Consider the following 14,105-nt stretch of genomic DNA (forward strand, 5'->3'; position numbering starts at 1 on the left):
TACATCCTTTTTGTTTAACCTTAAGTAACATTTATTCCAAAAATATGCAATTAATAATGTGAGATAATTGCATTAAGATGTACACATTAATATGAAATTCAGTAGGCCTTCAAAATAAGAGCATTTCCTTCTTTAGTCATTTGGGTTGTGTTTGAATTCCTTCACTCCTCACTGCCCTAGAAATTTCCCACAAGTCTCTAGGAAAACCAGTTTGCATCATTGCTCGCTAGATTGGCAAATATAGACCAGAATGCATTGCGTTTGAATGATTTTTCATAGGAAAAAATGTTTTTTAATTTATGTTTTGTAAATGATACACATTTTCGTCAGCAGAACACAGTGGATTCATTGTGGCATCAATTCAACTTAAACTGCAGAATAAGAGACTTTAGTTTCCATCAACAAGTGAAAAGAGCAAAATCCAGATTCAGAGGTAAACTGGACACACAAACATATTCATAACGAGACCTCTTGCTGATTGATAACACATGTTTAGCACATTAGCAGCTCCGTGCACACACTCAAACATACAGGGCGAGTGTAAACCTGCCAACGCGTGAGCGATAAAACAAACACACACAGCAGCTGCTGACAACATAGCACACTCAGACACACAAAGACACTGCTGCCTCCTCATCATTAGCACATTTCCAAAGTGAGTGTTACTAGATGCAGTCAGTTTAGAGAACTCACTAGCCTTCCTCTTTCTTCCTTTCTTATGCACATGAGCATGCAACTTCATTAATGACCTGTCGCAAAAAGAAATTTTTATACAGTTAAGAGGAAGCAAAAAAGTAGAAGAGTATATATATATGTATATATATATGGAGGACGGCTGAAAAAAAGTATTCACGATAATGTATGACATCACAGGATTTGTTTCATAGATCCTGCTGTACTTTAAAGGTTGCAGACCCACATTGGTGGAAACTTTTTCATCGAGAGCACAGACATAGAAGTACTTCCAGGAAATCAACTCCTTTTCTTAGAAAAAAACTGTCTTAACATTTTCGCCAACAGGCCAAAGTCTATTAATAGCTTAATTCACACACTAAAATCACAAAATTGTCAAATAAATAGAATACACAGAGGAGTTCACTATTTAGAATTGTCACAAACATTTGCTATGTGTGTTAAAAGACAAGATTTAAAAGTGCAAGAGTTAGCAGGGAAAAAGTCAAAGTATGGACAGGAAGAGATTTGTGGAACATGGAGTAAAACAGCTTGTCAAGTGGTTCCCTGGAGCATATGGAGTCCAAACAGGTAAGATGATTCAATCTTGCCGGTCATTATGTACCACAAACAGGTGAAATCCAATGTTGAAAAATGTTAAGAGGTGTTAAGAATCCGTGACTCTGGTTTGACCAGCCAGCCAACCTAAGGAATTTGTGTTATCACTTTCACATACATGAATGTCTTACAAGGTCGAGCAAATTTGATTGAACTTTTACACAAGTTTCAAACTGCTTGTTTGATTAAGCCTAAAAAGTAAAAAAAAGAAAAAAAAAGTGTGAGGAAAGAGTTAAGCGCTTGGCCATGACAGAGAAACTGAAGCAAATCCGGAAGCAAAGTATAAGAAACTCAAGGCGTGTAAAAATAGAAGCAGGAAGACAGAAGTTAGGTGTTATTTGAAACGACTCAAAAAATGCATTTCCTCATTTTGAAAGTTATTTCGAAAGTGATCAGAAACTATGTAAACTGTCTCTTGGTATCTGGCAGAAAACCAACTGCTTACATTTTTGTAATGTCAGTGGTAAAGTATGGAAAGGCATAATTGATCTGAGGATCTATATAGTCTGTGAGGACAACATGTGAATTTCACATATCAAACTATGCACTTTTAACATTTTCATTTGTCATATCTGTGTGATCATTGAGCGTTTTTATTTTTAACAAAGAGGAACAACTCTTAAAATATGCTTTTATCCTTCTAGTTTTATAGCAATGGTGAGATCTAAATATGTTGCTGTACAGTTAATAAGAAAGCTACATTTACAATTATTGTAAAATGAAAGCACAACAAAAGTAATTTAAATTAAAAAAAAGTATCTTGAGGAACTTTTAAATGCTTACAATATAATTTAGGGCAAAATAAATCTCTGACTTTTTCACATTTTGTAAAGCTATAAAAAATGTGTTCAACTTTGTAGAACTGTGGATGGCGGAGGGGGTAGGGCTCTGAAACTTCACTGGTTTTGTCCGCGAAATGCGACTGTGGTGGTTCTGGACATAAAAAGAAAAAAAGGAGAGGGCAAATTCATATAGTTTATTTCGCAGTAACAACTGTTAATGCTTTTATTGTTTTTGACAGGCTGACATCACCTCCAGGCCTCAGCGCAACAGCATGAGGGATGACATAACAGCTGCATAAAAGGAAAAAGCCACTTTGTGACAGTATTGGTAGCATTATATGTAGTAGAAAGCTAATCTGCATATATTTATATATATATATATATATATTGTGTGTATATATGTATATACACATATGTTTTTTCTGTGTGTAAAAAAAGAATGTATATTTGTATAATACATGTATATTTATTTTTATTGTTTTCATTGACGTGCCATATATATATATATATATGCCCTGCGACGGACTGGCGACCTGTCCAGGGTGAACCCCGCCTTCGCCCATCAGCAGGCGGGTTAGGCTCCGACACCCCCGCGACCCCGACAGGGACAAAGCGGTCAGGAGAATGAATGAATGAATGAATGAATGAATGAATGAATGAATATATATATATATATATATGCTATGTTGTTTTGTGTGTAAAAACAGAATGTATATTTGTATAATACATATATAAAAATATTTTTTTCATTAACACGCCATATACATATATATATATATACATATATGTATATATATATATATGTATATATATATATATAGTTTGTTTTTTGTATTTTTTTGGTAACACGCCATATATACTGTATATACTCAAACAAAATAACCATATATTTATTAATACATGTACACACACACATATATATACACTATATATATATATATATATATATTCGTCAACGTGCTGTCAGCACAACACACTGTGTCACTGCAGTCAGGCAGGCATGAATAACAGTTTATGCAACTCCTGAAGTTCAAGGTAAACATAACGATCTAGCAATATCATGACAGGTGACCTATAAATTACAAGGCAAAAGGCTGTTGTTCTTTCATGAGGGCATTTTAAATAACTGTTACGATTTAAAAGATTTTATGGCTGTTCATGGTCAACGTGTTTCTTGGTGATGTAAGTCTGAGACAGAACGTTATGGCCCGGCTGATTTGAATGGGGTTTTGCATGCACTTCCTGTTGTAAATCCGCAGTAGAAAGTGTTGCCGTTCCATCTATTCTTGGATCACAGCTGAAGGAATGTGTTATGGTTTTAATTCAGAAGGCCTTTATCTTAGCAATGCTAATGTCATCTTATTAGAATGGGAATTTATGCGACGCTGACATAATAAAGATGTGATTATTATTAGTGTAATGTCACTCCGGTTACTGCAGCTAACTAATGGCACAGACACGGTCTACTTTTATCGGCGAAAGCATAAATAGCCCAACCATTTACATATATACTACATTTTTAGTATCAATGTTGAGTATCGGTGTTAATATTTGGAAGCTTAATCTAATACAGAGAAAGCTTTAAGGTGTCCTAAAGTCCCACTCCAATGATCTTTTGATCTACTTTTAAAGCCTTGCTTGTGATCTTTACATTACGTTTTTAGCCAAAATCAGAAAACGTATGGCTTTCTGAGACACAGTAGTTCTTCAGAACTGTTAGTCCCCACTTCTTGTCATTTGTCTACTCTCTCTACCGCTAGCTTAAAGCTCCTCACAACCTCAAGCTAACATTATCGCTGTCACAAAAATAGAGAGCGATATCGGAGCTATCCAGCTGTACAGTTTTCATCCAGATATCAGCTTATATGAGGAAAACAAAGACATACATGGATCTATTTGTCAACACGTAGATGCCTCAGAATGGGGCGGACTACGGAGCCTGCCGACTGTGGCTTTTTCCAACTGTGTTTTTTCATTTGCTCCCAATTCACAACAATACTAAGAAAAGCAATATCAAGCTTAATTTTCTTTATATATGTCATGAGAAAAGTGTCACAACAATTTGTTAAAAACATGATTTTCACTGGAGTGAGTCGTTAATTCTCTGAAGGACAGAAAAATCGTTGGAGAAATTTTTGGACAACAGACTGAATATCACATCTTAAATAGTACAACCGCCTCTTCAACAGTCCCGCCAACCTGTTGGGATGGTAAATATGGTATCAGAGCCTGCTGTTTGCTCTGAGGACATCTTACATAACTGACTCTGAAGCCGTCATTTCGCTTTTTTTACATTCTAATTCTCTAACCCTTTGTCCATCTTTGCCCCCCACCATCTTTTCCTGTCCCTCACCCACGTTGACCCACACACTACTGCAGCCGCATCGCATCAACCCGACGGCATAAATCAAAGCGCACGCAGCAGACACACAACGGTGGCCATCCCACACACTTCCACACCCTCCTCAAGCCGTTTCTGTCAGCCTGGCTCCCTCCACGCAAACACATATCTATAACTGCTCCTCATCTCTGTTGCACTGAACACCCACACAGATTTCTGCACAGGGAGCTTGAAGCATATAAAAAAGAACACAATGGGTTCCGTTCGAACAAAACACTGCAGGAAACCCACCGGAATGGGAAAAAGACATTACCTACTGGTCACTAAATCCAGCAGTTTACATAATCCGGAATTGTGCTGCAATGTAATGAGGATCGTTTTGGTGGGAGAATTAGCAGTTCCCACAAAAAAAAAACAAAAAAAACAACTGCGTGAACAAATTAAGACGGCAACAACACTTTAACTCAACAGTTTGCACGAACAGATAACTAAAAGCCAAGGCGGTGTTACAAACATCAGAAGTCGACCTTTATTTTTCCCACAATAAATGAGAGCAAGGCAAACAAAAGGATGAAAAAAAAGGATATGAAAATAGAGAAGTGTAAAAAACCTTACATAATTGCGCCTGAAGGTGTGTGCGTTTGTATGTGCGTTAGGGGCGAATCGCGAATGCCCGTCTCTTTGACGGGCTGAAGGCATTCTCTGGAAAGGAAAAACCAAGAGGACACTTTGTGCAAAAACTGTTACTCAATTTCAGCACCAAAACGCAACCGCCTCCTGTGGCAAACGAGCGACACAAATTGGTGCAGCAGGGCCGAACTTCCCAGAAACTGTTGTAGTTCCTCCATAGACAACAGGCAGGTTGTAAAAGGAGGCAATTCTCTGTCCACTTTAAGACGTCACTTTTAACACCAAAATGTATTCATGAAAAAAATAAAAATTTTGACTGAACACAGATATTGCAAACTGATGCTATTTAACCAGAAAATATGACAATAATAAATAGGAACGGCTGCACGGTGGCGCAAGTGGTTAGCGCTCTCGCCTCACAGCGAGAAGGCCCCGGTTCGAATCCCGGCTGGGACCTTTCTGTGTGGAGTTTGCATGTTCTCCCCGTGCATGCGTGGGTTTTCACCGGGGACTCCGGCTTCCTCCCACCGTCCAAAGACATGCTTCATAGGTTAATTGGTGACTCTAAATTGCCCCTAGGTATGAATGTGTGAGTGAATGTGTGTGTGATTGAGGCCCTGCGACAGACTGGCGACCTGTCCAGGGTGTACCCCGCCTTCGCCCTTCAGTAGCCGGGATAGGCTCCGGCACCCCCGCGACCCCGAAAGGGACGAAGCGGTCAAGAAAATGGATGGATGGATAAATAGGAACATTTTACAAAGACTATTAATAAATCCACTGTGTTATCATGAAAAAATATACTAAAGAATAATAAAAAAAACTTTTTTTCACTTCAAAAATTGTTCCAACGCAATGCATTGTGGTCTAAAATTGCCAATCTACTGATCAACCATTCATTACTGGTTTTTCGTAATGGGAAATTTTTTTAGGGCACCCAAATTTGGAATCTATGTCCAATTCCTCCCCCAATCCCTAACAACTAAAAGTGCCGTGATTTTAAAAGTAATTCGGACACAATGCTCACTACTGTTCTTTTGTCTTTCTAAACGCGGGATATGTCGTCACTGATTTAACAAAGTAAAAATTGCATAAATATGAACATTTCATGATGTCTATTTATGACTCCACTGTGTTGCGATAATGAAATTGTGGATGGTTTATTAAAAAATTACATTTCAACAAATTTTTTTTGGCAAAAATTGTTCGACCGCAATGGATTGTGGTCTATATTTGCTAATCTATGCTCGCTAGTTTTTCGCAAAGTTTTCTGGGAAATTTCTAGCGCACTCAATTTTGGAATTGTAGATTCACACAGTACTACAAAACAGCGAACGCACTATATAGTGCAATAAGTAGGGACGGACTTTGGACGCAATTAAGATGTGCAAATGGAATAAAGCTAAATTTAGAGCTGCTTTAGTTGTAAAAACAAACAATCAGAAAGTGTCATCACTCTGAGTTTTCTTTGAGCTACACCTGAAATCTCATGGATCAAACATTTAGTTCATATCTTCTTCTCCAAAAAGACGAATCCAGAGCAAATATATGAAACACTTGTCTGATTTGTATTTTCCAAGGCACATTTAATCAAACGTCTACACTAAGTATTTGTTTCCATTTCATACCTGTGATACTACATGAATCACTGCATGTGCTTATGATCCACCTGCTTACATTCCCTTTTGATTTCTCTTTCTACAATAAATGAAAATTGTATTGTTGAAGTCATTTTTATCAGAAATGACGATGCGGAAGAACAGAACAGAAAAAAAAACATGAACACGCTATTTTACAAACAATAGAAAAAGTCAAAACCAGAACAAAGCTGCCAGGTTGTTCTGCTTTCATAATGTCTTTGTTGTTTGTCTTTTTTGAAAGGTTTTTCTGGTTCCTTTATTTGGTTATAGTCCTTTTAATTGCAACATTTCTTCAGATTTTTCCAAAGAGTTCTTTCTTTTTATGTGCATTTGTAGTTTTTATTTTTTCAGGTTTTTAGCTGTGATTTTTACTCAAGGGCTAAGATTTTGAAAAAGAAAGTGAGAGAGAAAGAAAAACTCAAAATGGGTGGAGATGGGGAAATAGAGTGGCACATTGCTAGATCTTCATTCTTTTAACAAGCATGTGCACGTTCTCCACAGGTTTGTGCTAATCCAAAAATCTTGCAACACACTCAGAAAGTATTTATTTAAAAAATATTTGATTAAAAAATGACTTCATGGGAAATAAGTTAAATTATGCTTTTAGTTTTGCCAACAAAAAACATTATTGTCTTTGCAAGATTACAGACAAAACTTAAAAAAAAGCACCAAAGTTAAGTTCTCGAGTCAAACCAAATCAAAAGCTAGTTAGGTATCAGTTTCATAGATGCAACCGGTTAGCAAAGCTACAATCAAGCATTTTGGTTGCAGAGCTTCCACACATTTGGTAAAAAGGAGGTCAGATCAAACCCTTGACTATATATGAAAACTGGACCAAGCGAGTGTGATGTCATCCAAAATACCTTACTCCCAGATCCAATGAAATCAAGTCAATTTAGTCTCCATTTTTCCGCGATACGGAAGCCGCCATGTTGGAGCCAGATGAAGTAAGGAAGCAGTGATTGGTTGGTCTGAACCAACGTTTCTATGGCATTCTATGGCGCTTCTTGGAAGTCCACACCCCTATTTATAAGCATGCAGAATGGTCGACGTGAGATCACATCGAGGCATCTCATTTGTCAGTTTCTAACTTTAATAACTTGCGATAAAGAAGTAATATCATGAAAAAAAGTATTATCAAAAATGTGTCTAAAAAAAGGTATCAGAATGGTTATTCTGACAAATAGAATGACTGAGTAATAGCTGTTTATTTCTCAAGAAAATTCTAAGGAGTATTGGCTTGTTGTAGCTAGCGGGTACTTCCTGTTTGGAAGATGATGGGGGAGGGGTTCAGTTCTCATATAGGCCGAATCTGAATTCTTCTCTTACGGCTTTTCCCTACCCCTACATTTAGCCCTCCAAACGGAGAGTTATGGAAAAACAGTATGTTCGAATTCGGACATTAATCCCACTCGATGATGTCATCAATAGTCACCAGTCAGCTACGTTAGCACGGAAATACATAACATCAGTTTTATAACTTTAAAAATGTCATGTTAAAACAAAAAGTCTTTAGTTATATTTAAATGTTAACTTCTGTGCATCAGAGGACACCCATCGGCACAGTGTGACGTTTAAGGGTTAACCCTTGAAAAAAACTATTCCGGACAACCCTATCCCCCCAAATGCCTCTACAATTTAAGGGGTAGGGAGAAGCTGTATTCGGCCATACAGTCATTTGATCAAACCGTTCATTATCCCATTGAAACAATATCTTGTGTCGCAAAGGGTCAAGTAGACAAAACTTTATTTTCTCATGGCACCAAATCAAAAACCTGGATGGATTCTTGACTTGATGCCAACCAAATTACGAACCGCTAAAGTGAAAGGGAAACGTCTCTCCTGATCATCAATGCTCTGTCATGGCAGCTGCATATTTATTTAGTGACTAACAGCTGAGGCGCTGCATTAATTAAATGATTCCGTAATGTCATGTCAACGCTGATAAGGAGTAGCAACTCCTTAACAAGTGCGCTAACAGACAGCAGTTTCAATAAATACTGTAACAAGCAGGAGAGGAAAAGAGATGGCCGGCCTCCAACGTCGCAGACTCTAAACACACAAATATGCACAACTGTTGCACACAAACTAAGAGGAAACACAAACGCATTAATCTGCTTAAAGCCATTGTTGTCACTCAGGTGTAATCCAGAGTCTGATGACTTGTTTAAACCACGTCACATGACTGATCAACACATAAAGAAACTGAGATCTTGCAGCATCTTTTCTATTCAACAAGAGACGTTACCTTAAAAAAAAAACCAACACTGGTTTACGTTTGAAATGATAAATCCGCCTTCTGACAGTGTCACTTATACGGGATCGTGTCACGTATGCATTTTATATCCCATAGATGCACTCCGAACATCAGCACCTACATTTAAAATCACCCCTGGTCTATTTTTCAAGGACCTAGAAAATTATTTCAGCCGGGAGTTTTTGTGCATTTCCAGTTGGGGTCATAAGGTGCAACAGCCTCCATTAGACAAATTAAGTCGGTAGAAGCTCCTGTCTGCGAGCAGAAGTGCCACAATTTTCATAAAACAGTCGACAGAGCACTCAAAGCAGGAAGTGTACTTTAGCATCCGTTGATGTTGCACATTTGAGGTTGTGTTGTTTGTGCCATGGAACGGATTTTTCTTATTTATAATTAGTTCTGAATTGTCTGTATATTCAAACAATATTCTTTTTTTTAAATGTAAAAAATCAACATGCATAGAAACTAACTGGATCATTTAAAGGTGATGGGAGCACAGAAAAATCGAAGGAGGTCACACAATCAGATCATAGCCTGCATCGGTAACTGACCTCGTAACCATAGCAACTCGCTCTCATGTTCAAATGCACACACCACATTGTGTTGGTGTCCAGTGAGATTTACCAATCAATACTATGGTGATATCCAATACCATTATCTCCATGGCAGCAAATGAGTCCTTATGGGAAAGTTCTCCCCGGAACAAATGGGGGGGGGGCGGGGTTGCCGGACATCCCTCATCTGCCATTGATCGAAGTAAAGTTGACAGTCAAAGTGAGCAAATGACAACACTTTGTTTACGCATTTCTTCTGGAATCGTCTTTTGAACTACCTTTGTTTGCTTTTGAGGACGATTTTACTTGTTTTTTTAGGAATAATAGACATAAATCTTGCTCTTGTTATATAAAAAGTCATGGCCTGCTCACGTGTCTATGTACCACAAAGAAGTTCCTGTCAAACAATTAGCAAGAACTCAAGAAGAAGCTACCAGAAACTGGATGAGAAGGGAAACTACTGCTGATGTGAGACCACTTCCTTTACAAGGGACAGTGGCGGTAAGACGGCGACATGACGCAGACAGGAAGCGTTTCAGGCGTCAGCTGACCTCAGCAGACCAGACGTTCAGCTAAACTGGTTTGAAAGTGGATAAAGTTTTGACAAAAAGAAGGACTAGCGGACGGATATTTGTCCAGAAAGTGCCAGAAAGGCAAGGTGAGTTTATTTGTACAGCACATTTCAAGTACAGAGTCAAGTAGGACTCCTTTGAACTTGCTCAATCTCAAACAATTAGCTGGTAAATAACTTAGTTGCTCAAGTTTTTGATCAAGAATTTCAGGATGGGCAACAGAAAAAGTATTTTCAGAAACTTTTCAGGGTAAACGCGGATAAGTTGCCAGCTTTGACAACTTTCTAGGGTCATTGATCCCATATATTGAATACATACAGTACATAAATATAAAAATATTACTAAAGCTTTAAAATATGCTGAATAGAAACTTGGTTTCAATCATCTTGTTGCCTCTCTTTGTCTTTAATACCAATTGGTAATAAAAGCATACGTTTAGTTGAATCTCCATGACAACTGAGACAAACCAGTTACCATCATCTACACCCGTATTGACTTCCAAAAAGGTATCTTGTCCTACCTTTGCCCGGATCTGTCCTGAGGTGGACACTTTGCGTATCAACTTGTGTGACGTCTCTTCTTGTTCTCCGTCACTGTCTGATGACTCTTCGCCGCCTTCCCCGGTCTAAAGTGATGGGGGGAGAAACAGAAAAGATACCACCAAACAATTCGTCATAAAGCAGAAATACTATACCTCCTGTTTTTGAGTCATTAAAATGGCATTATGGGTAATTATCTTAAAAACAAACCCAGCACAGAAAAGGTGTGGAAATATACAAAAGTGTTTCTTCACTCTTTGATGGAAATAGGTTGTAAAAAGGAAAAACTATTAAAATAAGAAAAAGAAATAAGAATGTCTTCCGTTTCTTCTGACATGTTGTCCTCATTTTAACCAAGTAGCTATGGAGTGTTGGGCAGCATGACAATACGAAAATAGTCTATCATGCCATTTCTCTTCCATTGTTTCAATCATTTATATTTGTTGATTTTTATTGCTGAACTTTGGGGCAAAAATGTGTTTTTCTACTAATAAACTTGAAACTGTTGTGTACTTTAAAAAAACGTTTTGCATTTGTGACGATTCAATTACATGTCACCTAAAAAAGGGTCAGAGAAAAGTAAGCAATGATATTTTTGTCCTTTTTTAATAGAAAATAACTGAAAACACACTTTGCTGTCATATATGGTGATATATATCGCTATTGTGATATAAATAATTTATATCGTGATATATATCGCTATTGTGATATAAAATAATTTATATCGTAATATATATCGCTATTGTGATATAAAATAATTTATATCGTGATATATATCGCTATTGTGATATAAAATAATTTATATCGTAATATATATTGCTATTGTGATATAAAATAATTTATATCGTGATATATATCACTATTGTGATATAAAATAATTTATATCGTGATAAATATTGCTATTGTGATATAAAATAATTTATATCATGATCTACAGTACTGCCGGATGTGGTACTGCATGTGGACTAGTCCTCAGGAGGTGGCTGGTACCAGTACCCTAACCCAGCACAGAATGCGATACTGGATGCGGTACCCGATGCGATACCGGACCCCATCCGTTACCCAATATGAACCGGGTCCGGACACGATACAGGTTACAAACCAGTACTGGGTTAGGATACCAGTCCCAGTTCCAGTTTGCCGCCCGGAGGTTGGGACTCCTGATTTAACGTGAACAGGCACCAGGTCAAAAAATGACGAGTTAAGGACATCCAAAATGTCAAAAAGTGACGCGGAGGGTCCTTAACCAAAAGTCAACATGTGACGAGTTGGGAGTGAGAATGTTCAGAAAAAAAGAGGAAGAAGCCCCTCCCTGCTTGACCAATGTGAACACCATATGCTAAACGTACAAAAACAGATTACACTGAGTGTACTTTTGATACACATTTTAGAGAGCAGCTAAACTTAAACTTAAACAACTTCATCTACTTTCTTCTGTTGTTAAAGGTTGAAAGAAATTACTAACAAGTAATTTTAATATTAATATAGTATATTAAAAAATACATAGTACAATCTTGTAATTTTATGATTAAAAACTAAAAAGAGAATAAAATAAATACACTAAAATGTTACAAGTCTGAAGTGGAATACATTATGTTAAACATTTGAGGTCACTTAGGGTCAATTGTGCATTACATCACTATGAACCCAAATAAGAAACCTTTTCATGGACACGTCTGCATAACATTTAAATAATCGTTTTATATTTATTTTTATGTATTATTTTTTTTACAGATTAGTTTAATCAGAAAACAGTTTTCCTTCCTCAAACCTGACAGAACGAAGCAAAACAGAGATGGAACTGATCTAAAAGTTGCAAAAAAAAGTTAATAAATAAACATATTAAGAAGAGAAGTGATGAGCACATGGTTTCAATAGCCAGGAATTGAAGATGCACAGTGCACTCATCCGTTAACCAGAAGCTAACCGATCATCAGACTGCTGTGATGGAACCAGAGAAGCTTCCGAGAAGCAGCGCCGCTCAAACTTTAACAGAACGCATACTCACAATGTGAGTCCTCTCAGAGTCGGATTGAGGGGAGGTCAGTGTCTCGCCGGGTCCGGCCACATACAGGACGTTAGGGTTCAGCTTGGACGCCATGGTGAGCTTGTACCAAAGCTGGAGCTTTGGAGGAAGGGAAATGAGGGTGGGAGAGAGCGGTAGGAGAAGTTAGATAGGAAGATGTGTGGAGTGGAGGGTGGAGGAGGACGAGGAAGAGGAGAAGTTTCTTTCTTTGCAAAATAGAAAGGATGGTGACCAGGACAGCAGGTTTCTGGGACGCCACATAGGTCCTTATGCCAGCCTCTCCATCAGCATCTGCAAAAGGTGGAGGAAGAATTTAAAAAAACTTCTAAAAATGTGTTTTTAGGATGTCCAGTGACACCTGAGTGAAGATGGCAACAGTGCAACACTGATGATGGTGTTAGCTGCACATGTCAGTGCAGCATTGGAGCTGTGACGCGGGAATAAAACTGGCTTTTTTATGCCCTCCTGTTTGTTCATTTCTTTATTTATAAAATGCCCTCAAAGGCGCACGCGCGTCCAACAGAGATCCCGAAAACAAAAGCATGCTGCTGCATGCCTGCATGCATGTGCGCTTCCTTGATGAGAATGTGCTTCAAAAAAACGCAGCCTCGATCTGACTCCACCGCCGCCCCCGGTGAAAACTAACTAACTACCGCGCGGACTTCAGCAACAACCGCGGCACGCGCGCGCGAACCGTTCCAAAAAACCGGGTTGTGTCACCTGCACGCCATCAAGGATGATGATGTTTTCAAGCGATGCACAACAGGCTGCCGCGCGATCGCTCATTCCGTCCGCGTACGCCTCGAGCTTCCTTCCAGCGGACACGAGCGCATCGACGGCTCCGTTTGACGCTCCGAATCCTCGCGTCAGCTGAGGAGGAGGAGGAGGAGGAGGAGGGGGGGTCCATCTGCTACCTGGAGCGACACCTCCTCCGCGCGAACGCCAAAAACAATCATATTGATGATAATAATAATAGATCACCTCACGCCGGTCGTTCCCCCGGCCTCGGAGGGGCTCGCGCGCCGGGTCGGGAAGCTCCGTGGCGCGCCGTCGGTCAGCGGCGGCGGAAGCGGCGGGCTGGTCTCTCCGCTGGTGCTCGCCTCGCAGGAACAGACGCGCTCGTACGCATAGCGTCGGAGCGGATCACAGTCAGGTACAGAGAGAGAAAGAGAGAGATGATGTTCCGAGGTTAAGCGGAGAGCAAGTACACGCACGCACGCACGCCCGTACGCGCACGCACGCCCGTGCGGGAGGAAGGACACCAAGAGGCCGCAAATAGACTGGAAGGGGAGCTATTTACCCAGACCGAGTGAAGAATTGTGGATTCTCTGCGTTTGTCAGACTGCATGACAACAGGTGTAGAGCTTTTGTTTGTGGATCAGGACTTTAGAACTCTAAATATGACAGAAAATCAGAGATGTTCTAAATTTACCTTCTTAGAGGGTCTTTGATTTGCTGATGATCCTTTATTTTGCAA

The 14,105-nt window shown here is 39.1% G+C and overlaps 1 protein-coding gene across 1 annotated transcript in view; it reads right to left on the bottom strand.

Annotated features, from left to right (window-relative positions):
* The window catches only part of si:dkey-172j4.3 (diacylglycerol kinase eta), an 80,318-nt gene extending 66,573 nt beyond the window's left edge, over positions 1-13,745 (bottom strand). Inside the window, exons 1-3 of the mRNA XM_024287917.2 lie at positions 13,610-13,745; positions 12,611-12,919; positions 10,584-10,688 (exon numbers count right to left, since the gene is read on the bottom strand). Of these exons, the coding sequence (XP_024143685.1) occupies positions 10,584-10,688; positions 12,611-12,703 (198 nt within the window). The 5' untranslated portion in view covers positions 12,704-12,919; positions 13,610-13,745. The remainder of the gene's footprint in view (positions 1-10,583; positions 10,689-12,610; positions 12,920-13,609) is intronic.
* Between the last annotated feature and the right edge of the window lie 360 nt (positions 13,746-14,105).

This window comes from Oryzias melastigma, linkage group LG18 (assembly GCF_002922805.2).
Source record: "Oryzias melastigma strain HK-1 linkage group LG18, ASM292280v2, whole genome shotgun sequence".
Lineage (NCBI taxonomy): Eukaryota > Metazoa > Chordata > Actinopteri > Beloniformes > Adrianichthyidae > Oryzias > Oryzias melastigma.